Below are 21,984 nucleotides of genomic sequence, written 5' to 3'. Positions count from 1 at the left end.
CTGAGAAGATGAAAAGTTTTGATTTATTAAATAATAAATAATTAAATATTACATATTTTGTTATATAATTTCCATATTGAATAAAATAGTGTTTTCAAACATAAAATAAATAAAGCAATATGAAGCAAGATATATTTTTAATAATATTTCTAAGAAAATTTTAAATAATTAGTGATAATAGATATAATACATACAATAAAATATGGCATAGATTTAATTATTACAATTCACAATAACTTAATATTATTAAATGACTATATAAGTAGAGGTTATGGGCAGCAAATAATAGTAATTTCCTTTTGGGAATCTGTATACATTTAATGTTTTACGACATAACTTCGTTTTTCCAATTAGTACTTTCATTAGTGATTACAGGTACATGAAAATTTTTATATTAATTAAGGATCGTAGAATTTGAAACAATGTTACTGAAATTTATTCCAAGTTCCAAAAAATTAGCTGCATATGTATAAAGTACAAATTAAAACATTTTTGTTATCTTGATATCGAGAATTCTGTGATTTTAAAATTTCCATAATGTAGGGTGGTCTTCATCACCAAATTAGACAAACGATATCAGAAAATATTCTATTAAACGTTATTTTTTTCATGAATATAAAAAATAAATTCGAAGTGTGGAGTAAATAAGAAATTCTACCAACAAAGATGAAGGCGTCTAAAAAGGGGCTGCACGGTCAATTTTCGTTATCGGTATTAAACCCTCAACATGTATAGTTATTTTGGTATTATTACGAGTGTGTATCTAGAATATTGTGATTTTAAAGTTTCTCATAGTGTAGGGTGATCCTTATCTCTGCCGAACGTTATTTCATACATATATATAAAAAAAATATATTCCAAATGTGTGGTAAACAAGAAATTCTTCGAACAAAGACAAAGGCATCGAAGAAGTGTCTGCACGGTCATTTTTTGTTATCGGTATTAAATCCTCGATATAATGTAAACAAACTATTCTACAAACTGATAAAAAAGGTTCCTAAACTGCACCGCACGTGTTGTTTTTCAAATATATCATACCTCTAGTAAATTCTCGATAACCAATATAGAAAAATAAATGAAGGATACTTTTAACAAAAAAAAAAGGGTCTAATAATGGTTCATAAATATTTCTAACATAAACATACCAGAATTAAAATATTTGGAACCCTGAAGTTTTCTTTGGTACAGTTTCTTCAAAAGTAATGTTTTGTAGTTATCGAACTTGGTTGGCTTTTATATTCTTTTTCCTATTACTATCGATCTGCATTCGGAATTCTCTATGTACTTGTTAGAATAAGCACATTTAAGCACTTTGGAGAATAAATACTACGATGTCGATTAAATGAAATGAAAATAACAATCAACTTTGTTGAAAAATACTTTAGTTATTCGATTGATAAGAAGAGAAAATAATTTTTTGTGTATAAAATGTGAAAATTGATTCTAAATAAATAAGGGGGTGATGACAAAAAGTTTATTAAATGAAGAGATAATTTTTAACAATAACTGTTTAATTGAATAGTCATTGTTTTCTGTAAATCAAAAGTGTGTACAAATAATTGATTCCACACTAATACAAAATGATGATGGTTATTAAAAAAATGATCTCTATTTCCACCAAAACGAGTACACCCACTTTGAGACAAAGCTGTAATAATATAATCAACGATTTTCTCTAAATTGGATTTGAATGGAAGAAGAAGATGGTTTATTAAACGAGTTTAAAAAGCCTCGTAACGTATGAAACGTCTAATAATAAGACAACAGACGAAAATATTGAGGTTTCATTTAAAAAAAATTTATTATTTTTTCTATGAGTCGTATAACGGGTCGCGGATATCACAGACGCTACAAAACACGTGCGTCCTCCGTGCCTGAATGTCCGAGCCACACTCTCATCACAGTTCTCACTGTATAGTAGAGAGAAAAGTTTGTCTTATTGGGGCAGATGACGGTAGGTGAATCAAGAGGAGAAAATTGAATTTTCACGAAAATCTTTGTTCAAATTGGAAAACTGATGTGATTTTCGGAATCGCCATGAGAAAATACATGTAACCACGCGTTTTTTTTTGATACTTTCGAAGTATGCCATTTTTTCAAATTAAATTTATTATTTTCCTATGAGAATCGTATATATTCGTATAATCTAATTTATTGTATTGTAGCGAACATAAATTGAAAATTCGGGATTATTTTTCAAGTAAAAAATAAGAGTAAATTTAATAGAAACTTTATTTGGGTAAATATATAGTTTACAAAGGCACACATACAAATAATTTTGTCAATTTATATGTATTCTAACTGCCACGGATTAAGAAAATAAAACAGAATACTGTTAGCTTATACATTGTAAATAAAGACTAGTTTAAACATCCTATTTAGATCGACATTTTACTATGTTACTCTCATATATCACATTATTAATTGGACGGCATTATATTTGTTAAATTTAATATTTATATTAAAAATATATTGTTTCGTGGACGTTTCTTTTAAAAAATTTTATATATTTCAAACTAGAATTCAAAAATATAATTTTGGAACAAACCATTTAAAAAATGAGACAAAAAACAACCAATATTGTAATAAGTATCTTTCTTATCAATCTTATTTAGTCGTATCGTATATACTGCGACCTAATGGATCTATTGGCTCATTGAAAAATAACATCATTTTTGTGGCAAATCTCAATATTATACATTTTATTTACATTTACTCATACTAATAAGCAATATTATTTATATTTTAATCAATAGTAAATTAAGTCTCTAAATTTTCACATAGTAAGTGTGTATAGACAAACAGAAAGACATTAAATGGAATAATATATCATCGATGAATAAGTTCTCGACCTGACGGCGAGTAGTTATCGTACAAATCACGTTTTTATATTGAAGTATCCATTTTTCAAACAACAGGTAAAATTGAAACATTTCCAATTACAGTTAAAAAAACTTGTTTTACTCGAAAAACAATGTACCACGTCACAAGTAAATAAAAATTTAGTTAACTTATTGATCGATGATTTACAATGTAGAAAAATGTATGTATGCGTGTATTACAAATTTATTAGAGTTCAAACATTATAGATAAACTGAGAATTAATTGTGTTTGAGACATAAAATTAACACTGCGCAACACAATTGAATAATGATCGACAAGTTATTTTATTAACTTAAACATACCAATGGTAACTATAAAATTACATTTGTATTATTCGTGAAACGGAGTTACGTTAATAATCTATCACTGAATTGGTTCTGTATAGCAATGTTGGATCAAACCAGATTCGTCTAAATGATCCAATGTTTACATTTCCCAATTACCCTGTATAAATAAATTTAGTTTTAGATTTTACCATCTTACACACCTCGTGTTTATATCTCTCACAATTTTTGACTAGTTTCCAACCTACAATCGATTTTTATAACATAATAATTAAATCGATCAAAAATAAGTTTGAGCAGCACTTTTTTTAAAAAAAAAAAACGTATTGGTTTTTAACAAATGGCAATTTGCAATCAGCACATTCTCTATCGATTTTTGACAGTTCAACTTATCCCAGTTTTAAAATCTCCTATAAATGGACTTGAAAAAATTTCATTGTATATTTGTATAGTTTTGATCCCCAATCAAGTAAAAAATGTGTTTATTTTTTGTTATTGTTTTTTTTTTCGTATTATATAACATTCGTAATAAAATGTATCAATAATTACGGAAAAATATATCTATATTAAAATTTCTTACGGATTATGTAAATATTGCACTTATACATTTGAAACACAAAACATTTGAGAAAACGATTAATTATTAGTTTCTCTCAAATATTTTTAACCGAGAAACTGGAAAAATAATATTTATCAGAAAAATTGGAAAGTACTTATCAATTATAAATATTTATTGTAAATAATGAAAAAATTGCGTGATGGAGAGTGAAAAATTATTATAAGAATAAATATCCAGAACAAATTTTCACTCGAACATTGATATAAAATTGATATTGGTGATTTCACATAGAAGTCTTACAGAAAATAACAAAGGAGCAGAAGCCGAGGGCTATGAAGATAATAATAAAATTTTATTATTTACAAAACATTTTTAGATCACATTAAACTTAATAATTTTGTATATTCGAGTCTCAATCATTCGACATAATATTTTTATGTTCCGAAAATGTTTAAATAATATTGTAAAAGATATTTACATTTCCTTGCAATATATAACGGGAAAAATCATCTCTTAGTATATTTCTTTTATGTAACTTCACAAGTGAAATAGGAAAATTTAGTGATTGTAATAATAAATAAAATTTGCAGTAAAAAACATACTATTTTTCTAAAAATATTTACATCTCTACACGAAGCGTTCATTCGACATTTTCATTTCTCATTTACGAAGTCGCAAGAGCTTGTCTACCAATAATATGGCTCATCCATGTCCTTAAAGTGGTGTCAATCGCTGTATATATGGCAGGATGTTTATTAGAACTACCGCAATAGCTGGGATGACTTAGAAGTCCTTGGAGCTCCCAGGTTTTCGTTTTGTCAGAGAAACACATCAAAGGGGCTCCTTCATCACTCTGTAATATAAACAATTTGTATAGTCTTACTTAGATTATATGTAAACTTGAAATTTTTCTTGATTCCACTTACTAAACATTGCGTTGTATCGGAATCCGTATATCCCGCACAAATTTTATCTGGCGTTATTTTTCCATTATAATGTTTTGTCGAATTACAGTCGTCGGTATCTATTAGAGGTACCGGCAAATAGTGCATGTACTGTTGCATGACGGGTTCTAAAAATTTTTCAATTAAAAGTCAAATTATTCCAACTATTCAAATTTTTTACCTCCTGGTTTGTCAACGCCCCATCCGGCGACTACACACAATTGATGAGGTTCTATTTTATTACTCGGCAAACATACCGCACTCACGTTCACATCTATGTTCACAGGTTTTTTCATCTTAAGCAGTACTACGTCATTCTTGAATCCAAAGTTGGAAAATTTTGTCTACAATAAATAAAAATCTCGTTACACTCACCAGCACAACTTACCAAACTGGCGGAGTGAATGTAGGATATATCTGATCATAATAATTGTAACAATTCATACTCACTTGTGGATGAATGACGATTTCGCTCAATTTCCTAACTTGACTTGAGACATCGCCTTTGTTCGTACCTCCGGCATATAGAAACCAATCTTCTTCATTAATAGGTTGCGAAGTACGTCCTGCTATGCAAGAATAACTAGTTACCGCCCAAAGTGGTGTAACAAGGGTTGAAGTACAGTATGTGTTGTGTTTTTTATTAAAGACTAATGCCAAACTAGACCATCGAGCCGGTTCTGCTTTATCTCCCGCTACCATCCGAGCTGAAAGCGGATCTACACCGGCTGGATTACCGCAAACTAAAAGATACGATTTTATAATATGATTACTAGAGAACAATATTCTAAAAAAATAAAATTTACCGTACTCCTGACAACTAATTGAAACGTATTGATCACAATCTCGATCATTATTTTCCACGAAATTTAAAGCCGCCCGTCGATCGTTCATAGATAAAACATAACTAATTTGCGACGTTGAATTTTTGTTATTCGGAACTGATTCCAACGCAGACGATGCCGAATAACCCAATTTTTGACATACCAAATCAGCAAACGTAGTGTTCCATAAAGTCCAGTCCATACATATAGGAAACCAGGTGTTATTTTTGATCTGGAGCTAAAAATTATGAAATGAATACGCCGAATGAACAATAGAAAACAGAATGTTGAAGTAACGAAATTATTCGTATAAATAATTGTACCTGCAAAATTTCTTTATCATTGATATCCGTTAAATTGAGAAACAATTTGTCGAGTTTCAGACAATCCCATTCATCAGATTTGTCCAAGCATTGGGCAATACCATCACAACGATCCGAATTGGCTATACATCCCCCACCTGTACTACATTTGAACTCCTCTTCAGTACAAACTGTAATCAAAAAGCCGATTATATAATATACGGAAATATTATTAACACAGTATAAGCTAATAAATTCAATATTATCTGGAATCTGGTATACGTTTATTCATTTTTATACTTACGACATGACGATTCGTCTTCTCCTCCTAAACAATCAACTTCACCATCGCATTTCCAGGAATTCGGCATGCAACTGCTTTCTTCTGTACACCTGAAAGATTGAGCCGGACAAGATCCAATATGTGTACATCCTTCTTCGTCCGATCCATCAGGACAATTTTTCCTACCATCACATTTCCACGATACAGGTATACAACGATTTGATATACCACAAGATATTTCGTTTGGATTACAACTCCAGGAATCTAATAATTGAAAAAAAATCTTACGAAATTTCCTTGGATTCATTGTATTCACAATAATACAAGATGGAATGATTAATCCATAAAATTATTTACGCTACTCACCACAATTAGTTTCATCGCTTCCGTCATGGCAATTGAAGATACCATCACAAACAAGATGTCTTTTTAGGCATTCTTTACTTGCACACTGTTTTTAAAAAATAAACATGTTAAAGAATATATAGTAAGTACTTTATATAATAGAGAAACTAACCTGGAAATTATTTGGACATCCTTCCTCTATACAATTAAGCTCATCCGAACCGTCTGTACAATCCAATACAGAATCGCATCTATCAACTATTGATATGCAAAAGTTTCCACCTTTCACGGATGTTCCGTTAAAACATTGGAATTGATCCGGAGAACATCGCGAAGCTTTCGGCAATAGAAAATTTTCTGTGATAGGCTTCTCTTCGTTTTTTGTCAACATGATTATTTCATTCTGTGTCACCTCTATGTTCTTTTCAGTTTCTTTCTTTGCTATATTTGCTTCTGTTTGATCCTCGCCTAACGGTATTATGCTTAAATTTTCAGTCGAATCTTCTTCCACCTAATGTATTTTATAATATAATTAAGAAATAATAATTAAAAATTGTATATACGTGTTAAAAGTAATGAAATAAACATCAATGAAAATATATAGTGAATATTATTTTCTACCTTCAATATTTCGGTGGTGGTTTTGTGAGTTACAAACAATTTTTCAGTTGTAGTAATATCGGGAACATTTTCTTTAACTTGATATTCCTTATTAAAGTTCGCCGTTGTTATTTGAATAGTTTGAGTGGAAATTTCATTATCTTCTTTATTTTCATCATTTGCTTCGATATTATTTGAAACGGGTGTTGTGGTTTCCGTAACTTCAGTGGTAACATCGTTCGATCCAATATTTACTTCATATTGCTACAACCGAAATAGTTTTAGAATTATATACAAATTAATATATAAACTGTCAACTTACACTCGCCAATACTATGGGAATAGTGCTTCCCTCAGTGTTGGTTGTAGTCTCTAAAGCGATGAGATCTTCAGTACTCGACGATATATCGTTAAAATTCTTTATGTTTGTAGAATTTTCTGGGAAGGATGCTGCCGCCACTGTTTCAGATTCAATTTTATCCAAAGCCATTGTCGTTTCGTCAATATCATTATTATGTGATGACGGCATGGTTGTTTCGTCTGTGGTATGTTCTTTCAAATCTGATACAGTTATTGAGATATCTGTCGTATATTCATTTATACTTGTAGTAGTTTCAGTAAGACCATCTAGCATATTTTCATTATTTGTGTTATTAATAGATGAATTTTCTGTTGAGGTTAAAATATTTGTACCGATGTCGGTTGATTCTATATCTTTTGTCGTATTATATGTCGTTAGTTCTGTTGTATTGATTTCAAGGTTATCAGTAGTGGTGGTATTATTAATGTCTTCATTTACTGTAATATTTTTTGATTTATCTTGAATATTTTCGGTCGTTATGAAATTTTCTGTAACGCTTTCATACATTTCCGTAGTTGAGGTGTGTTCCATTATATTAATGTTGCTTTCATCTGCTTCTGTTTTGATTGTCGATGTATAGTAAAAATTAGCACCTTCGTCATTATTAACATTCTCTTTTATTATATTTATATTTTCGATGTAAGAGTTATCAGTAGTAACATTTTCTTCGTCGACATTAATGTTATAGAGTGTAGTAGCGATAGCTGGAAATAAATAAAAATTACCTCGTATACTTATTGTCGTTTTTTACTGAAGAAAATACCTTCGGCAGTAGTAGTATCAAATACGTTTGAGTTCTCAGTAGTAGTAACAATTTCAGTTGTCATATCATTTTTATCGGAAATTATTATCATAACCTCGGGTTTTATGGGTTCTATTTCCAAATCTTTAGTAATAAACTGTTCGTTCCTTTGTAAATTCGTAGCATCCGATGTATCATTATCAAAAGGATTCGTAGTGTTAATTTGATCTAATTCTAAAGATGGAGGCTTAGTAGTTACTAAAATAGAAATTATAACAATGAATAATAATCATTACCAATTCAATTGATAGGGATTCAATTTTAGTGAATACCTGAACCACTAGAACCAACAAATCTTTGACATCCGGATACAAATGTTATTTTTAAATGATAATTTCAAGTTACATAACTGTATATGTAATATTGGAAACAATTATGGAATTAAAATATTCACAAACAGGTTACCTTCTACAATTAAGGGTGATAAATCAGTCAAATTATCTTCGTTATTGCTTTTTGATACTGCGGCAACCGAATTATTTTCCTCTGCTCCTATAGCAGATCTGTTTGTAGAAGTTTCCTCCGACGGAGACTTGATAGTCGAAACGTTATCATGATTCTCATGTTCTGCAAAGTGTTCTTCGGAATGTAGGGAGTTCACGAAAGTATCGTTATCAAATTCTGGTAAAAAAGGAGACATGTATTCGTCATGATTCTGTTCGGAATTATCCATAGCGTCGTCGATATATTGATTCGTCGTGTTATTGTTTTCCATCTGGGATGAGTTTGTAGATGACATGTGTAGCTCTGCAGTGCATAATAAATTAGTTTTCTTTTAAATATTTAGCGATTATAAATTATTTACCTTGTATTTTGGGTTCCCTGAATTTTTCTTTGTGTATTAGAGGTTTCAATACTTGTATCATGTACATGCTGCTCTTTTTCGTAGTTACATCAAAATGTACTTCAGCTGGTGGTGTATATACATTACCGAAACTGAATTCTGCATCTGCTACAAATCCTGTTGTTGGCTTCTCAGTACTAATGGTTTCCATTTTGTGTTCAGTTTCAGTTTTATTCCAATTTTCGACAGGATGAACTGTTAAAAAAATATATAGTTACAACACATCAATTAATTATAATAAAAAATATCTACATTTGTAATTTGTACCTGTTAAGTTTGGTATGTAGGTAATATCGTTTTCAGTAACATGTACTGAGGGTATTTCCGTAGTCTTTTCTATTGGTGGACCGGATAATATTGGATCGAAATAGAACGTGTGTCGATCCTTATTTTCATCTGATGAAACTTCAATCTCATCAACATATTTTTCTGTCGGAAACTCTACAGGGATAGCTGGAAACGAAAGGAAATAAAACAGCTTTAGTATTATCAACGGACAAATAGTTTTTTACCTACCTGAAAATATTGAAGAGGGCAATTTTACGGTTGTTGGTTCTCTATAATCTCCCATTGAAGTCCCAACATCTTGAGTAGCCAAATTGAAGTCCATAGAGTAATCCTTCGTACTGGGTTGATTAGTTGAGGATGTTTTTATGTTGAAGCCCGATATTTCGTCTGTAACGTATTCGGATATTGATGTACGCCCTACCTTTGGTTCTGGTGATGTGGTTACGGCATCAGTTGTTACTTTTGAAGTAGTTTCAGATTCTGGTACTACTTCAGGTTCAGACTTTCCGATAAGTTCTCGTATAGTAGTGGATTCCGCCTTTGATTTTGACATTATGTAATCTGGTACTGTTTTGGACATAATGTCGATTTTACAGAGTTTTTGATTGGAGCTCAAACGTTGACCTTCGGGGCAAAGACATGCGAAATTTAATTTAGTATAATCGAAAACACAGAAATGTTCACAGCCATTATTTTGTACTTTGCAAAGATCCAGAACTCTTTGGGATCTAATGGAATTCTCTTGTATGTGAAATTCACCCATTAAGTCTCTATGTCTTTTTAGGTAGTCTATGAGTATTTTATTCAGAGACACTTCATTAATTGGATCCATATTGTTATCTTCCAGCGACTTATATTCATCTTTAGGTTTCCATGTTACACGATATTTTGTCACTACACTGCCGGGTCTGAAAATAGATATTTTTGCCGTTAGGGTATTTTTAAGCTCAAAACAATATCGATATGTCCTTAACGCTCCCAATTCCTATATCGTGTAAAAATACTTACAGTATTTCCATAACTTTAATATCAAAATCCATAGTTCCATTTCTGAGTTCCTTATTTAATAAAAGAACTTCTTTTATCTGGTTTTCTATTTCTTCAGAAAGTGCTTTGTATTCCAAACTATCCTTATCTAATAACGCAGTGTTAAATTCTAGGTTATCAATTTTTAATTCAGATTCTATGAGTCTAGGAACTGAAAATAAAACAAATTTATTATGAATCAAAATGAGTTCCAAACATTCTTTCATAATAAGACACTTTTCTGTATCCCATGGATAAACAAATTTACCTACCGTGAATTTGAGATTCATCCGTCGAAGGAATTATTGAGCTAACCGTACTTATTGGAGGTTCTGGGGTAAGCGGATATTTGTGACCAATAGTCGGTAAACTTATACCCCCTTTTCTAATTGGTGTATCATTGTCCAAGCTTCTTCCACTTGCTTCTATGGCTTGTGGCATTGGCGGTTGGGATCCTAATAATCCAGCTAAGGTACAAAACACGATTTTATATTTATTGTTAGAATAAAATAAAAAGATGCGTATTGAATTTGGTTCTATATAACGTATATATACAATTAAATGAAATTTTACTCGCCTGCTGCTAATATACCAACTACCACTGCAATAGTTGCAAGGGCGATGCAAATAGTCCAGCAAATGCATTTACCTTTACTTTTTTCTATTCTATTATCTTTTGTAACATATAGTTTTTCTCCTCTACAACAAAAAAAATTATTGAATTATTTTATTCTTAATTTATTATGAGAACCATTAATAATTGAGATTCGGTCAAAACATTTCAATCTTAGAAATATTACTAACGATCTGTAGAAACTATTAACAATAATTTACTGACTGAACACTCTGCCACTGTACCAAAAGTTACAATAACAGAGATTGAAAATAAATTGTTTACCTGTAACTTGTCTATCATTGTTATTACCTTCGGTATTATAAAGAATATTGGCAGTAAACCGTGTGTGTATGTGTGCGTGTTTAGTATGCGTGTCACAAAAACTTTAAGAAATTCCAATTCAGTAACTTAGTTTAAAAGTATTTATAATTACTAACCTCATATACTTCCTATGTTCATTTACCGGTACAAAATATTCGTCATATGGACTTCGCATATCCTCTTCTTCTTTTTTTAAAGGAATAGTCGTCATACCGGAACTTTCATACCCTTTGAGACCGTTGTGAATTGCTCCTCCGGGCTTCATATTTATTAATTCTAAATTAACGGCTTCCGTTACAGGTTCGTGATTATTCTTTTTCGAAGGATCGGGTGCTGGATAGAATATATTTATATATTTAAATATGTATTAAATATAAAAATAAAAAAATATCTTACTCAATCCGTTACTGTAAGGCATGTCATTGTTGAAAGTACTTTTGACGTCCTCAACGAACGCAGGATTATCAATACCAGTCGGTGGTGGAGAATGCTTGGTTTTTTTTGAAAAACTTTCTTGCAAGTTATGTTGACTTTTGTAATTTTTACTCATTTCGTCTAAATTGTTATGATGCTCTAAAGATTCGTTGATGTTCAAATTGGCTGTGGCCAAATAATGTAATTTTGAATCGTTCTAAAACATAATGACGGTTTTTCAATCCTCTTTCTCAATTGATACAATTAATACAGACAATGTCACAAATAATATGAGAGAGAATGGATCATTTCCGAATGATCTCTATGTATATACTTATATAGATAACATAATATTTCTCACATTTTTTTGGAAATCCGTATCGTCTAAATTGACAGGGAGCGTGATTTCGTTTTTATGATAGTAATGGTTCACAGGCGTTTGAATTTCATCCGTAGTATTGGACATGACGTGTACTGCCGTAGTCACCGTATCTTCGTTATTGTCGTGTTTGCTAATGTTATGGGAACTATGCGAATTATCTAACGAGGAATGCGAATCTTGTGCAGTATCGCTACCGCCATAACTGCTGTCGGCGTCCATAACCTACAATTTTAAACGTAGTTCAACATTTATATTAAATATTCATTTACATAACGTTATTTCATTATTTAAACAAACTTATAACTCACAGAATTATATAATTGTAACGAATTTTAGAAATTTTAAATAAAAAAAATCTTAGATATTTCAACTACTTTTTGTATTTCCAACGTTAAAATTATTTGCAGTTTGTTCATAAAAAAAATGTCATATTTACGGTGCGGCTAATGTCGATAAACGGAGTTAAACAGAAAGTAAAGTAATAATAAATAGAATAGAAGTTGTCCTTCGAATATTTGTTGACCGTTCCATAACAGCAACTATAAAATATTCATTGTTAACTATAAGAGACACGTCACTGCAAGAGAGGCACATTTTGCAATCAAGATATATCCATTGGTTACGGTAAGAGTAGTAGTACCTATCTAATCATGTGAAAAACGAAAGCAATGCACGGGATTTTATTTAGGTGGATAAAACCTCTACTTAGTAATGGTAACGACAAGGTCGTTGGAGAGAAAAAAAAATGTTGTTACAGAGGTCATTTATTGAATCATTCGAAATTGTGTTGTTAGTTTTTCATTCGGGTCGACGACGGTTCCGTTCGCTACATAAAAATATTGTTTTCTCTTATTTTATACCGATAACAATAATTATAGTTCCATGACCTATTTGTGAATAATTTACTAGCGGAAAATAAATCAAATCACTATCGAATATCACACGAAATAGAAATATTTGAAACTTTTTTATAAAAAATAAAAGTTTTTCTAAACGTTTCGTGGCTAAATATTTTCTAGTACCTATACATTTACACATATAATATAAAACGACGAGAGATGCTGTTAAAGGAAAAAGGTGTTACATTCAAGAATTATTTTACTTTTTAAATTGTTTGTACAATCTGTTCAATAACCGAATTCTTTTTCAATATAATAACCCGAGGCGAGTTTCAAACATACTAAGAATAATGCATACTCTCTCTCTCTCTTTCAATATAAACTTTTCTCTGATATCAATTTGGAAACTTAATGTTTTCAAAATAATAACTGACCTCTATACAATAAAACTAGGTTACATTTTGGACTCGTTATTAACTATTTGTTAATTTATGATATATCTCTGTATAATATATTAATCTAATCAAAGACCATCTGTTTCAACTGAAAGTTCCCGACTCGGAAGACGACATTCTTCGATTCGAAGCTGATTAATTGATATTTTATGCGAATATTTCGAGTATAAAACTCTAATTTGCGTCAAGTAGTATCCGTTTTGATATCATTTTTTTTTTGGGCGGAGAGAAATATATCTACACTTCAAATAATCGTGAATTTTCTTTGATTTAGTGAAAATTATAACTTTCTTATTCACTTTTCGGTTATAAAAGAGCAGATAACCTTGCTAAAATCGTTACTTTATACATAATACATACAGAATAAAAGACCGGTTCATCCAATTTAAAATTAATTATCATTCAAACTCGTGATATTGTAACGTTTTCATTGCTCACAGCTTGACGTTACTTTTGTTATAAACATATATACGATATAAACCTACCAACTCCTTTTTGTAAATAATTTTCTTTATAAGATATTTTGTCATATTATCACTGAGTAGAAATATTTACATATTATATTTCATACCTCTTTTGTAATTTTTGTATGTACTTGTTGGTGACATACTGGGTTTCTGGAATTTAAGTTATTTAGCACAGTTTAATTTATCCTTTTGTTGAACTATTTTTATATAAACAAAATGAATATTTGGTTTATTTTCTTTTGAGGTTAAGTCTTGGTCTAAAGGAGGCGAGGATTATTCGAAATTTGCCGGACGGGGTATAACTGGTTGCAGAATTATATTGCTTGTAAAAGCAAAGTTGCTTCCTCTTAGAAGGTTCGAGCAACATCTAGTTAACTGTTCACGAATTAAGTTATTCGTGCAGTATTTTGTAAATTTTGCGGATATTCGTTGTTCAGTTCATTGATGAATGATTTGTTATCTGGTGTTTTTGAAATTGAGTTATTGTTGCACCTGGCTGGATTGTCGTCATGACGTGTGACCCGATTTTGCTCAAGAAGTCTGCTGCTAACTTCATTCATATTTTCCTTTTGAATGTCAACCGATGTGGAATTTTTCATTATGGATTTGATTATAAATTTTTAAATTTGACTCCAAATTTTATATTTGCGGAAGTCGTGATATTTTCCGAATGAGAATTTGACGATTGGGGAGGTAGTTACCTTGTTCTTTGGTGGTAACGTTAAGATCAATTTCTCCAGAGATTTTTGAAAAGCTTTCCGCCGATTTCGAAAATTCTGGAATATTAAATTGTTAATTGACATCCAAGAAGAAGTAGATATAAGTTCCCTTCGTTAAAAAGGTAGGTAAGATCTTTTTTTGCAAAAGCAGAAATAGTTCTAATTACTGTCTTATAAACTAGGTTTGGCTTCAAATTATAGACTACCTTTTTTATTGAATTCAAGAAATGTTAAAAAACTAAGTTATAAATTATTTCTTTTAGTGGTTTATAAATTGGCGAAATTTTTCACAGATTGTATTTTGTACATTTTTCGTTTTAATTTAATTAGAGAACTAATTTTGGACATAGGACCTTTCTTGGGATTTAAAACTTAGACGACCTTAATTTGGAATTAACGTCAAACTTTGACTATCTAGTCCTGGACAATTAACTGAATGAACTTCTTTAATTCCTAATAGCATTTCACGGATATGGTCCTGACAAGTAGGGAGCCTCATGTGTTGCTAAAGGTCAGATATAAAATTTACTTCATTATTTTCTGTAAACCAAAAACTCATGAATTTTGCGGGTAATTTTTTTTAATATAATTTCGAATTTCAAATATAGATCATTGTATTTTATTTTCAACAAGCAGCTTTATTCCTAAAGATACCTCAACCTATTTCTATACCTTTCTCAATTTAGGTTAAAAAAATTGAGTGGGAAATTGAAAGCATACAAAATTTGTATACCCCTTAAACACAACAAAATCTTGCAACGAACCCCGACAACACACATTAACATGATGAGCTTAGTCGGAGCATAAAATGTGGAATTTTTCTTGTTTCTTCTCAAATTATAATCACGCCAATTTGTGGTAATAAGATATAAATAAAAGTTTTTTATCAAATTGCACAATTATCAATATATTCTAAATTTTTTTGATCAAAAAATTTTGCAAGTTAGATTCAATATTCGATAACAAATATGTTGAAACTTCAAATTATTGTTAACCTAAAAACCAATATCAATTAATGATAACTGTGAAGTGAATCAATTTCTGTTTGAAACATTTCGTTAATATCACTTGTGAATATCGTATAAGATGAAACCTTATTTGAAATGATTTTTTGACATCTTAACCGTTTACTATCGACTCAGTTTTATAATATTTACCAAAAAATCCACGAATATATGTGAAAAAAATGTAAAAACTAGTAACAAAATCAGTAGGATTACGTCTACTAAAACAAGTATAAATCTAGAATTCGAACTATAAATTACAATAATATAAATAGCTACAAATTAAATTTAATGTTAATTCATCTATTTAAAAGTACATATTCATTAATTTAATTACATTTTGTATAAAAAACAAAACAGTAATTATAAACGAATTACCTTGACTTGCACTGACACCATCATATTTAGCAACTGTATAAAGTTGGTGTATGCGTGTAGAAAAGTATGAATCTATTAATTTATTTACCACCTTAAATTTAACAAAACAATGTTAATTGCGATAAGACTAAGTATGGAATTTGTTGGCAACATCCTGTGAGTCAATTAAAAAATAGGAAAATAATTAAATTGATGAGCGATTAAGCATTAAAGAATGTTTTATTTTGGAATTCCATCGTTAATCGTCAACGAAAATATTTTTATTCGCATCAACATAAAATTCATGAATAAGTCTATAAAACACCTCATCAACATGATTCAAGCTTAAAAAATATTATGTAATGTAAAAATAATTTTCAAAAACATATAGGTGTAACTAAACAAAAATTATTCAATTAATAAATAATTCAGGTCGCTTTTCCAAAAATGCAAACAAAATAGAAATATAACTTAAGATAACCCTTTACCGAAGATGGAATAAACCATGATGAGAATCGAATTTTTGGAATGATATTAAAAACGCAATTCAATATTTGTTGGAAAAACCGAAACTTGAGATTGTAAATGAACGTCTGTTGTATGCAGGTGTGTCAGTCACCCTTTCGATTCATAGTTACTTTTAGTTACCGACGACAATGTATTTGGATCCGTCTAGACGGAAGTCAGGTACAATGTTTGAATAGTCAAAGAAACAGGTAGAGGTAAATAGATATGGAATCCCTAGTTTGGTGCAATAATAAAAAGTTCAAGTAATAAATCATCAACTTCCATAATGGAAAAATATCACGTATTCCGAAATATTTTTCCAATACTAGAAAGACATAATCGGTTCCGAGAAATTAGTACAATTCAATGGTATTAAGATTTTTGTACCTCGTGTTTAATTGCCTTCAGTAGTTCGTTCACAAAACAAAAACATCATTTTAGGATATTTTTAATTCATAATTTGCGATAATTTTTGTTGGGTTAACACACAAAGAAAGCGTCATTGCAATGGAATTTAAGGTATTTAGAATGGATATTTTTTCAAATGAACACGTGTTTATAGAAGGCGCATAGATAGTCGTCAGATTTTAATGAATATTTACATTTTATAAACGACACCCACCATATGAAGCAAGTTCAACATTTCTATCGAACGAAATGATTTTTTAATTCAACTTAATTTCCACTAATTGAAACCCTTAGGTTTTATAGAAGACCCTTCTTTACATGTTTCAAGCCGTCACTGCCAGAAACACCAGACGAAAGCGACAGACGTGCTTAAATTAAATACAGAAATAAATTACAATACAGACTTGTATGCTCTGAAAGTGGCTTTTTTTTAACGGTCATTCGTGGTACCGTGGTTATTTCTCGAAAGAACTAACTTCTATAATACCTGCCGTCATACCGATGACGACTAGTTCCGCTCAAGGGGATATTTTACAACGTTTTTTTTTTATCGAAATAGTAGGATCCAGCACATTTAGAAATAATCCATCTCCAAAACAATCTTTACTATTACTTTACTATTATATATACACACACACATTTAAAGAATTTAAGTAAAATTTATAATTATATTCTATGAATTTCAATGCAACTATGAATAATTTAATTGATGGCTACTTCTTATATTCGATACATGACAATTGGGGAGAAATGATTGTAATTAAAATAGATTTTTATGTGATATTCATGTTGTAGGTGATCTATTGATTAATATATGTCATATTTTGCTAAAGATCAAAATAAGTCTTGACGTCAATTTGTACTTGTTTGTTGTAATAAATTTTCTATTAAAAGTGAACTATAATCAAGACGAATTATCAAGAAAAATTCAATTGTACTATGTACCAAAAAATTCCTGGATATCCAACATAATACACAAAATACACTATAAATTAATCATTGATTTCATAAATGAAAGTATACGATCCACGCTGCTTCCCATTGAATCACTTTCATTTTTGATACAGTTTTTCCTTGGCAGATGTAAATAAACATTTCTTTTCCGTTGATTGGCGTTACATAAACGAAACTACGGCCAACGTAAGAAATATTAAGTTATGTGTAACGCGCATAACTTCCAATTAAAATGGAGTAATCATTTCAATTATACAAACTAAAAACAATAATATCGAGTAAATTACTTTCATAAAAAATATGGGATGAATAAACTGAACCGTAATCATAATTATTGCGGTTGAACGGTTCAATAAATTTAGACTGGGCATATTTACTGTTCGATCTACAAAAAACTGATACAGCTTTTTTACGAAAAATCATGGGAATTAGCAACTAAATAGTAAAAGAATGAAACCTTTCCGATATAAAACATACACACGAACCTAGTATACGATTTGGTATATTGCTATATTTTCAACTATATTTAAATATTTCCAAAAATTCCGTCTTAAATTCACGAAACAACGAATTTTAGAAAGTTTTCAATTGAAAGTTTGCAATAATTTGTTGTATTTATTAGTGAATGTTTCTACGCGTGCCAACTGATAAATGTATATAATGAATATACAAATTCGTCGATACTTATCAAAAGAATATACAAGAAAAAACAAATACAACCAAAGCTAAAAGTGTCTCATTGTTTAAATCATCTATTTTTTTTAGTTTTGAAGATTTTAATTTGCAGTAATTATGTTTTCTAACTAAATAAATATAATTCGACGAATTCGTACATCGACGTAATCTGCAAGCATTCCGTCGTAATGCAAGTATAGGTAGGTCAAGTAAAAGTGACAATAAAACTCTTACATGAGACCAGTCTCGCTTGCGGCCATATTTTCTGATATACGAAAAAGTTTTACTACGTTTTAGCAAAGAGAAATAATTAATTACAAATTTAACACAAGCACATTTATTTTAGGATCATAGCGTCGATCCATATCAAATTTTTTGTTCTTCAATAGAATAATATTAACAATAATGCAATAAATTGATCAAATAGTATTTTATATAACGAAAGAAGAGAATAACAAATTTTATATGTGTGAAGTCAGTCGAATAAAACAACGTGGGAATTTTGGAAAGTTACCTTCTATTGAGTTACTTACATCTTGTTTCCCACACATACTGATAAAATTTGCGAAAAATGGGTTTAAACTTTTTGTCCCCGCATGTACGAAAAATTATTTTGGCTATAATTTGCCATGGAATCAGGATTTAACAAAGCAAACTGCAGTAATTTACCCAAAATTGACGCAGTCATGCTTGACAAATTTTTTCCAATGAACACGTACTTTTGTTTATCGAAAACCGGCAGTGTTAAAATTTGAAGAATAAACAAAGTCTTATTTAATTAGCAGTTAGCAGTCAGAGAGTCGCACATACCCCCACTGTAGAATGAAAATATTTAACTGATTTTTAGGTTAGCGAATGCAAAGTTTCAATAACTTTAACTTAATTAAGAGATAAAATTTTATATATGTTATGTTTGGTATATTATGATAGATTTTGCAAACTTCATTCCTTTTACTACACATTTATAAATATATACATCGAATATTTTTTCATACTTACACAAAATGATCCTCACGGAAATAATTTGTGGAATTTTTTTTTTTTTTTCGTATTTCTTTATTGTTTGGAACATATATAAATAATTTATCTGGGGTTTTTATCGTTGTATTTTCACATTGGGGCACTATACAATATTTATAATACGAGGAATTCATTATTTATTAAAACACACAATTGACCGTCAGAAACAAACACAGCTGTTTAGCGAAATGGGAAGTCATACAAGACGCCATGACAGTCTTGGCCTTTTCGCGGTCAATTTGAATTTCCTTTCTCAAAAATTTAAAATACTAACGTAAAAAACCTGTTTTTCTTAAAATAATATATTTTTGGGTCTGAAATAGACGCTAAGCTACAATTTCAAACTAATTCCCAAACTTTGTCAACTAGCCTATTCTCCTAGAAACTCAAAGTGGCTTACACTTATTTCCTGATATATAAAAAATGTGAATATCCATGTTTATTTTTTAACTTACACGTGTGCTGAAATTTGTACACAAGTGAAATTTATTGATTTCTAAGGACATTCAGTCGTAGTAAAAACATTTGTTTGTATAGATGTGGAAGTTGTTTGATATGAAAGAGAGACAACTTTGTATGTAATTATTAAAAACATTTTGATTATTTGAAAATATTGAATGAAACAACAAGTGCGTCTACCACGGAGTCAATATACGATTAGTTCCGCAAGACTGGCTAGTGATGATTCTGCTTTTTTTTTATTTCTTGTCTAATCAGTGGAATCGATGGATTGTTAATATACTGCTATATCAAGAAAATACCGGGAAACGGCTAACGAAACAAAAAAGTATGGAATTCATTGCTCAATTGTAAAATATTGCCAACGATTTTTGTTTTGATTTGAACTGTTCTTATTTGTTAATATTTAATGTATCTCAGCTTAGATACACGATCTCGAAAATTAATTTAGTTTCGTCCTTTTCGGATCAGCGAATTCAGACAATCGAATTTTGTGACAAGTTCATTGCTTTTCGTATAAAAAAAATCTCATTAGAATTAATAATAATTGATCAATTAGAACTAGATAATTTCCAATAATTGAACTTCCTTTTCATTGTCAATACGAAAAACTGAAATAAACATCAAATAAAATAAATATTATATAAGCATACGTATTATTTTTGAAATCCAAACTGCAATAATATACAGACGTGATCGTAATCGAATATGGATTAGAAATAAAAACTGCATAGCGTAATGTTATATATACATAATTACCTACCATGTGAACTCAGTTTTTCCATTTTATAGAATATATTGTACTATTCAAATGTTCGTATTTCAGTTACGTTGAACTTTCGCACAAACTTTGCAACGGTGTTGAGTGATTAAGTATTTCATAGATAATAGTAAAATAATAATTATACGAACTACCATGAGAAATTCAAAATAGTACGATTAAAAGCTATAATGGTATTATGAGATTGAAGTTACTAATTGTAAATTAACGGGTGATTATTAAAAAAATACTTTGGAATATTTGTTCGGTTGTAATTTTTTACTAGGATATCTGGACTACACTCTTTTCATTAATAACATAAAACGTGTTCATAATTTCACTACCTTATATTCAGATCCAGATTTTCTTTGACATACTGAAGCGAATAATAAAAAAAAAAAGAATGAGAAACTTTCCGGTACAACTGTAAACTTATTTAGATTGATTATTTTTACACATATTGTCGAATACCCAAAATTTTAAAGTTGATAGAAAAATTAAATATTTCACAACTATTCATATTTTAATTAACAGATAGATATGTCGTTGCACTATGGAATGTAAGAGTAAGTTTTTATTGCTCCCCACCTACAAATCGGAAATTCCTTTCGCTGGCAGTTACATACTTGATTCGTACAATCATGTGATTTTTAGTTTTTTCGTCAAAAATATTTTCAAAATAAACATAAGTGCTTTCAACAATTATCGAAATCCTTTCTTAATATTATACGAAACACGCGATGTTTTACGAATTTCCCATTAAGTTGGGTTAATTTATTTACGAAACATATTTTCGAAAATTGTTATCAAATTCCGATTAAATAGCGCGTTAAAAAAACACTTTCGTTTTTTTTTCTCTATAATTAATAAAATATGAGTTACGTCACGTCGAACGAAAAATGTGTTCTTAGACGCGGAGCTTAGGTAGGTAGGTAGGTGTACCGTGGAGGCCAGAGCGAAAAACATTCGTTTTTTATATCGACGAAAGCTAAAGAAACAAAAGGCTTACCAGTTAATTAAAAAATGGTCCCCATATAAATAATATCCAATAAATGTAACACACCTAATTGTCACGTACGAGTACACTTTATTAAAATAAAAAAATAAAATAAAAATGTTCACGAACGTTTTAACTCTTCAATAAAGAATGTTTTGCACCTTTCTGGTGGTAAGGTAAGCGGGAGCGGTCTACACCAAAACGAAGTGAACCGGAGGCTGCGACTCTATTTCCATCTCTTTTATTTTTCACTACCTTTTTCTCGCTCCCTCTCTGTCTACCTGA

The 21,984-nt window shown here is 30.1% G+C and overlaps 1 protein-coding gene across 3 annotated transcripts; it reads right to left on the bottom strand.

Moving 5' to 3' along the window:
- Nucleotides 1–2,214: 2,214 nt before the first annotated feature.
- On the bottom strand, nt 2,215–21,978 carry LOC130452619 (uncharacterized). 3 transcript variants are annotated; one of them, XM_056791968.1, is made up of 23 exons: nt 21,712–21,978; nt 12,058–12,300; nt 11,679–11,913; nt 11,399–11,615; nt 10,923–11,044; nt 10,618–10,812; nt 10,328–10,517; nt 9,548–10,227; nt 9,299–9,484; nt 8,993–9,226; nt 8,593–8,934; nt 8,149–8,385; nt 7,347–8,089; nt 7,046–7,288; nt 6,597–6,935; nt 6,446–6,530; nt 6,101–6,343; nt 5,818–5,987; nt 5,477–5,732; nt 5,121–5,413; nt 4,852–5,014; nt 4,653–4,798; nt 2,215–4,579 (listed from the first exon to the last, which is right to left on the bottom strand). In XM_056791968.1, exons 2-23 carry the CDS (start codon nt 12,295–12,297, stop codon nt 4,391–4,393), a joined length of 5,748 nt encoding a protein of 1,915 aa, XP_056647946.1. In that variant the 5' UTR covers nt 12,298–12,300; nt 21,712–21,978; the 3' UTR covers nt 2,215–4,390. The 3 variants fall into 3 exon arrangements, with proteins under 3 accessions (XP_056647946.1, XP_056647945.1, XP_056647947.1); XM_056791967.1 differs by having other exon boundaries at nt 19,463–21,972; XM_056791969.1 differs by lacking the exon at nt 21,712–21,978 and adding an exon at nt 12,387–12,444.
- Between the last annotated feature and the right edge of the window lie 6 nt (nt 21,979–21,984).

Source organism: Diorhabda sublineata, chromosome 2, assembly GCF_026230105.1.
Source record: "Diorhabda sublineata isolate icDioSubl1.1 chromosome 2, icDioSubl1.1, whole genome shotgun sequence".
Lineage (NCBI taxonomy): Eukaryota > Metazoa > Arthropoda > Insecta > Coleoptera > Chrysomelidae > Diorhabda > Diorhabda sublineata.
Note: the sequence above shows the minus strand (reverse complement) of the source record. Positions and strands in the feature narration are given on the sequence as shown.

What these genes read in the sequence shown, in the direction of transcription:
- LOC130452619 (XM_056791968.1), bottom strand. Translation starts at nt 12,297, where the DNA reads ATGGACGCCGACAGCAGTTATGGCGGTAGCGATACTGCACAAGATTCG. An exon ending in GAACATAGGAAGTATATGAG is followed by an intron (nt 11,045 to 11,398) that starts GTTAGTAATTAT and finishes TTTTTGTTGTAG; the next exon opens with AGGAGAAAAACTATATGTTA. An exon ending in GCCCTCTTCAATATTTTCAG is followed by an intron (nt 9,485 to 9,547) that starts GTAGGTAAAAAA and finishes TTTCGTTTCCAG; the next exon opens with CTATCCCTGTAGAGTTTCCG.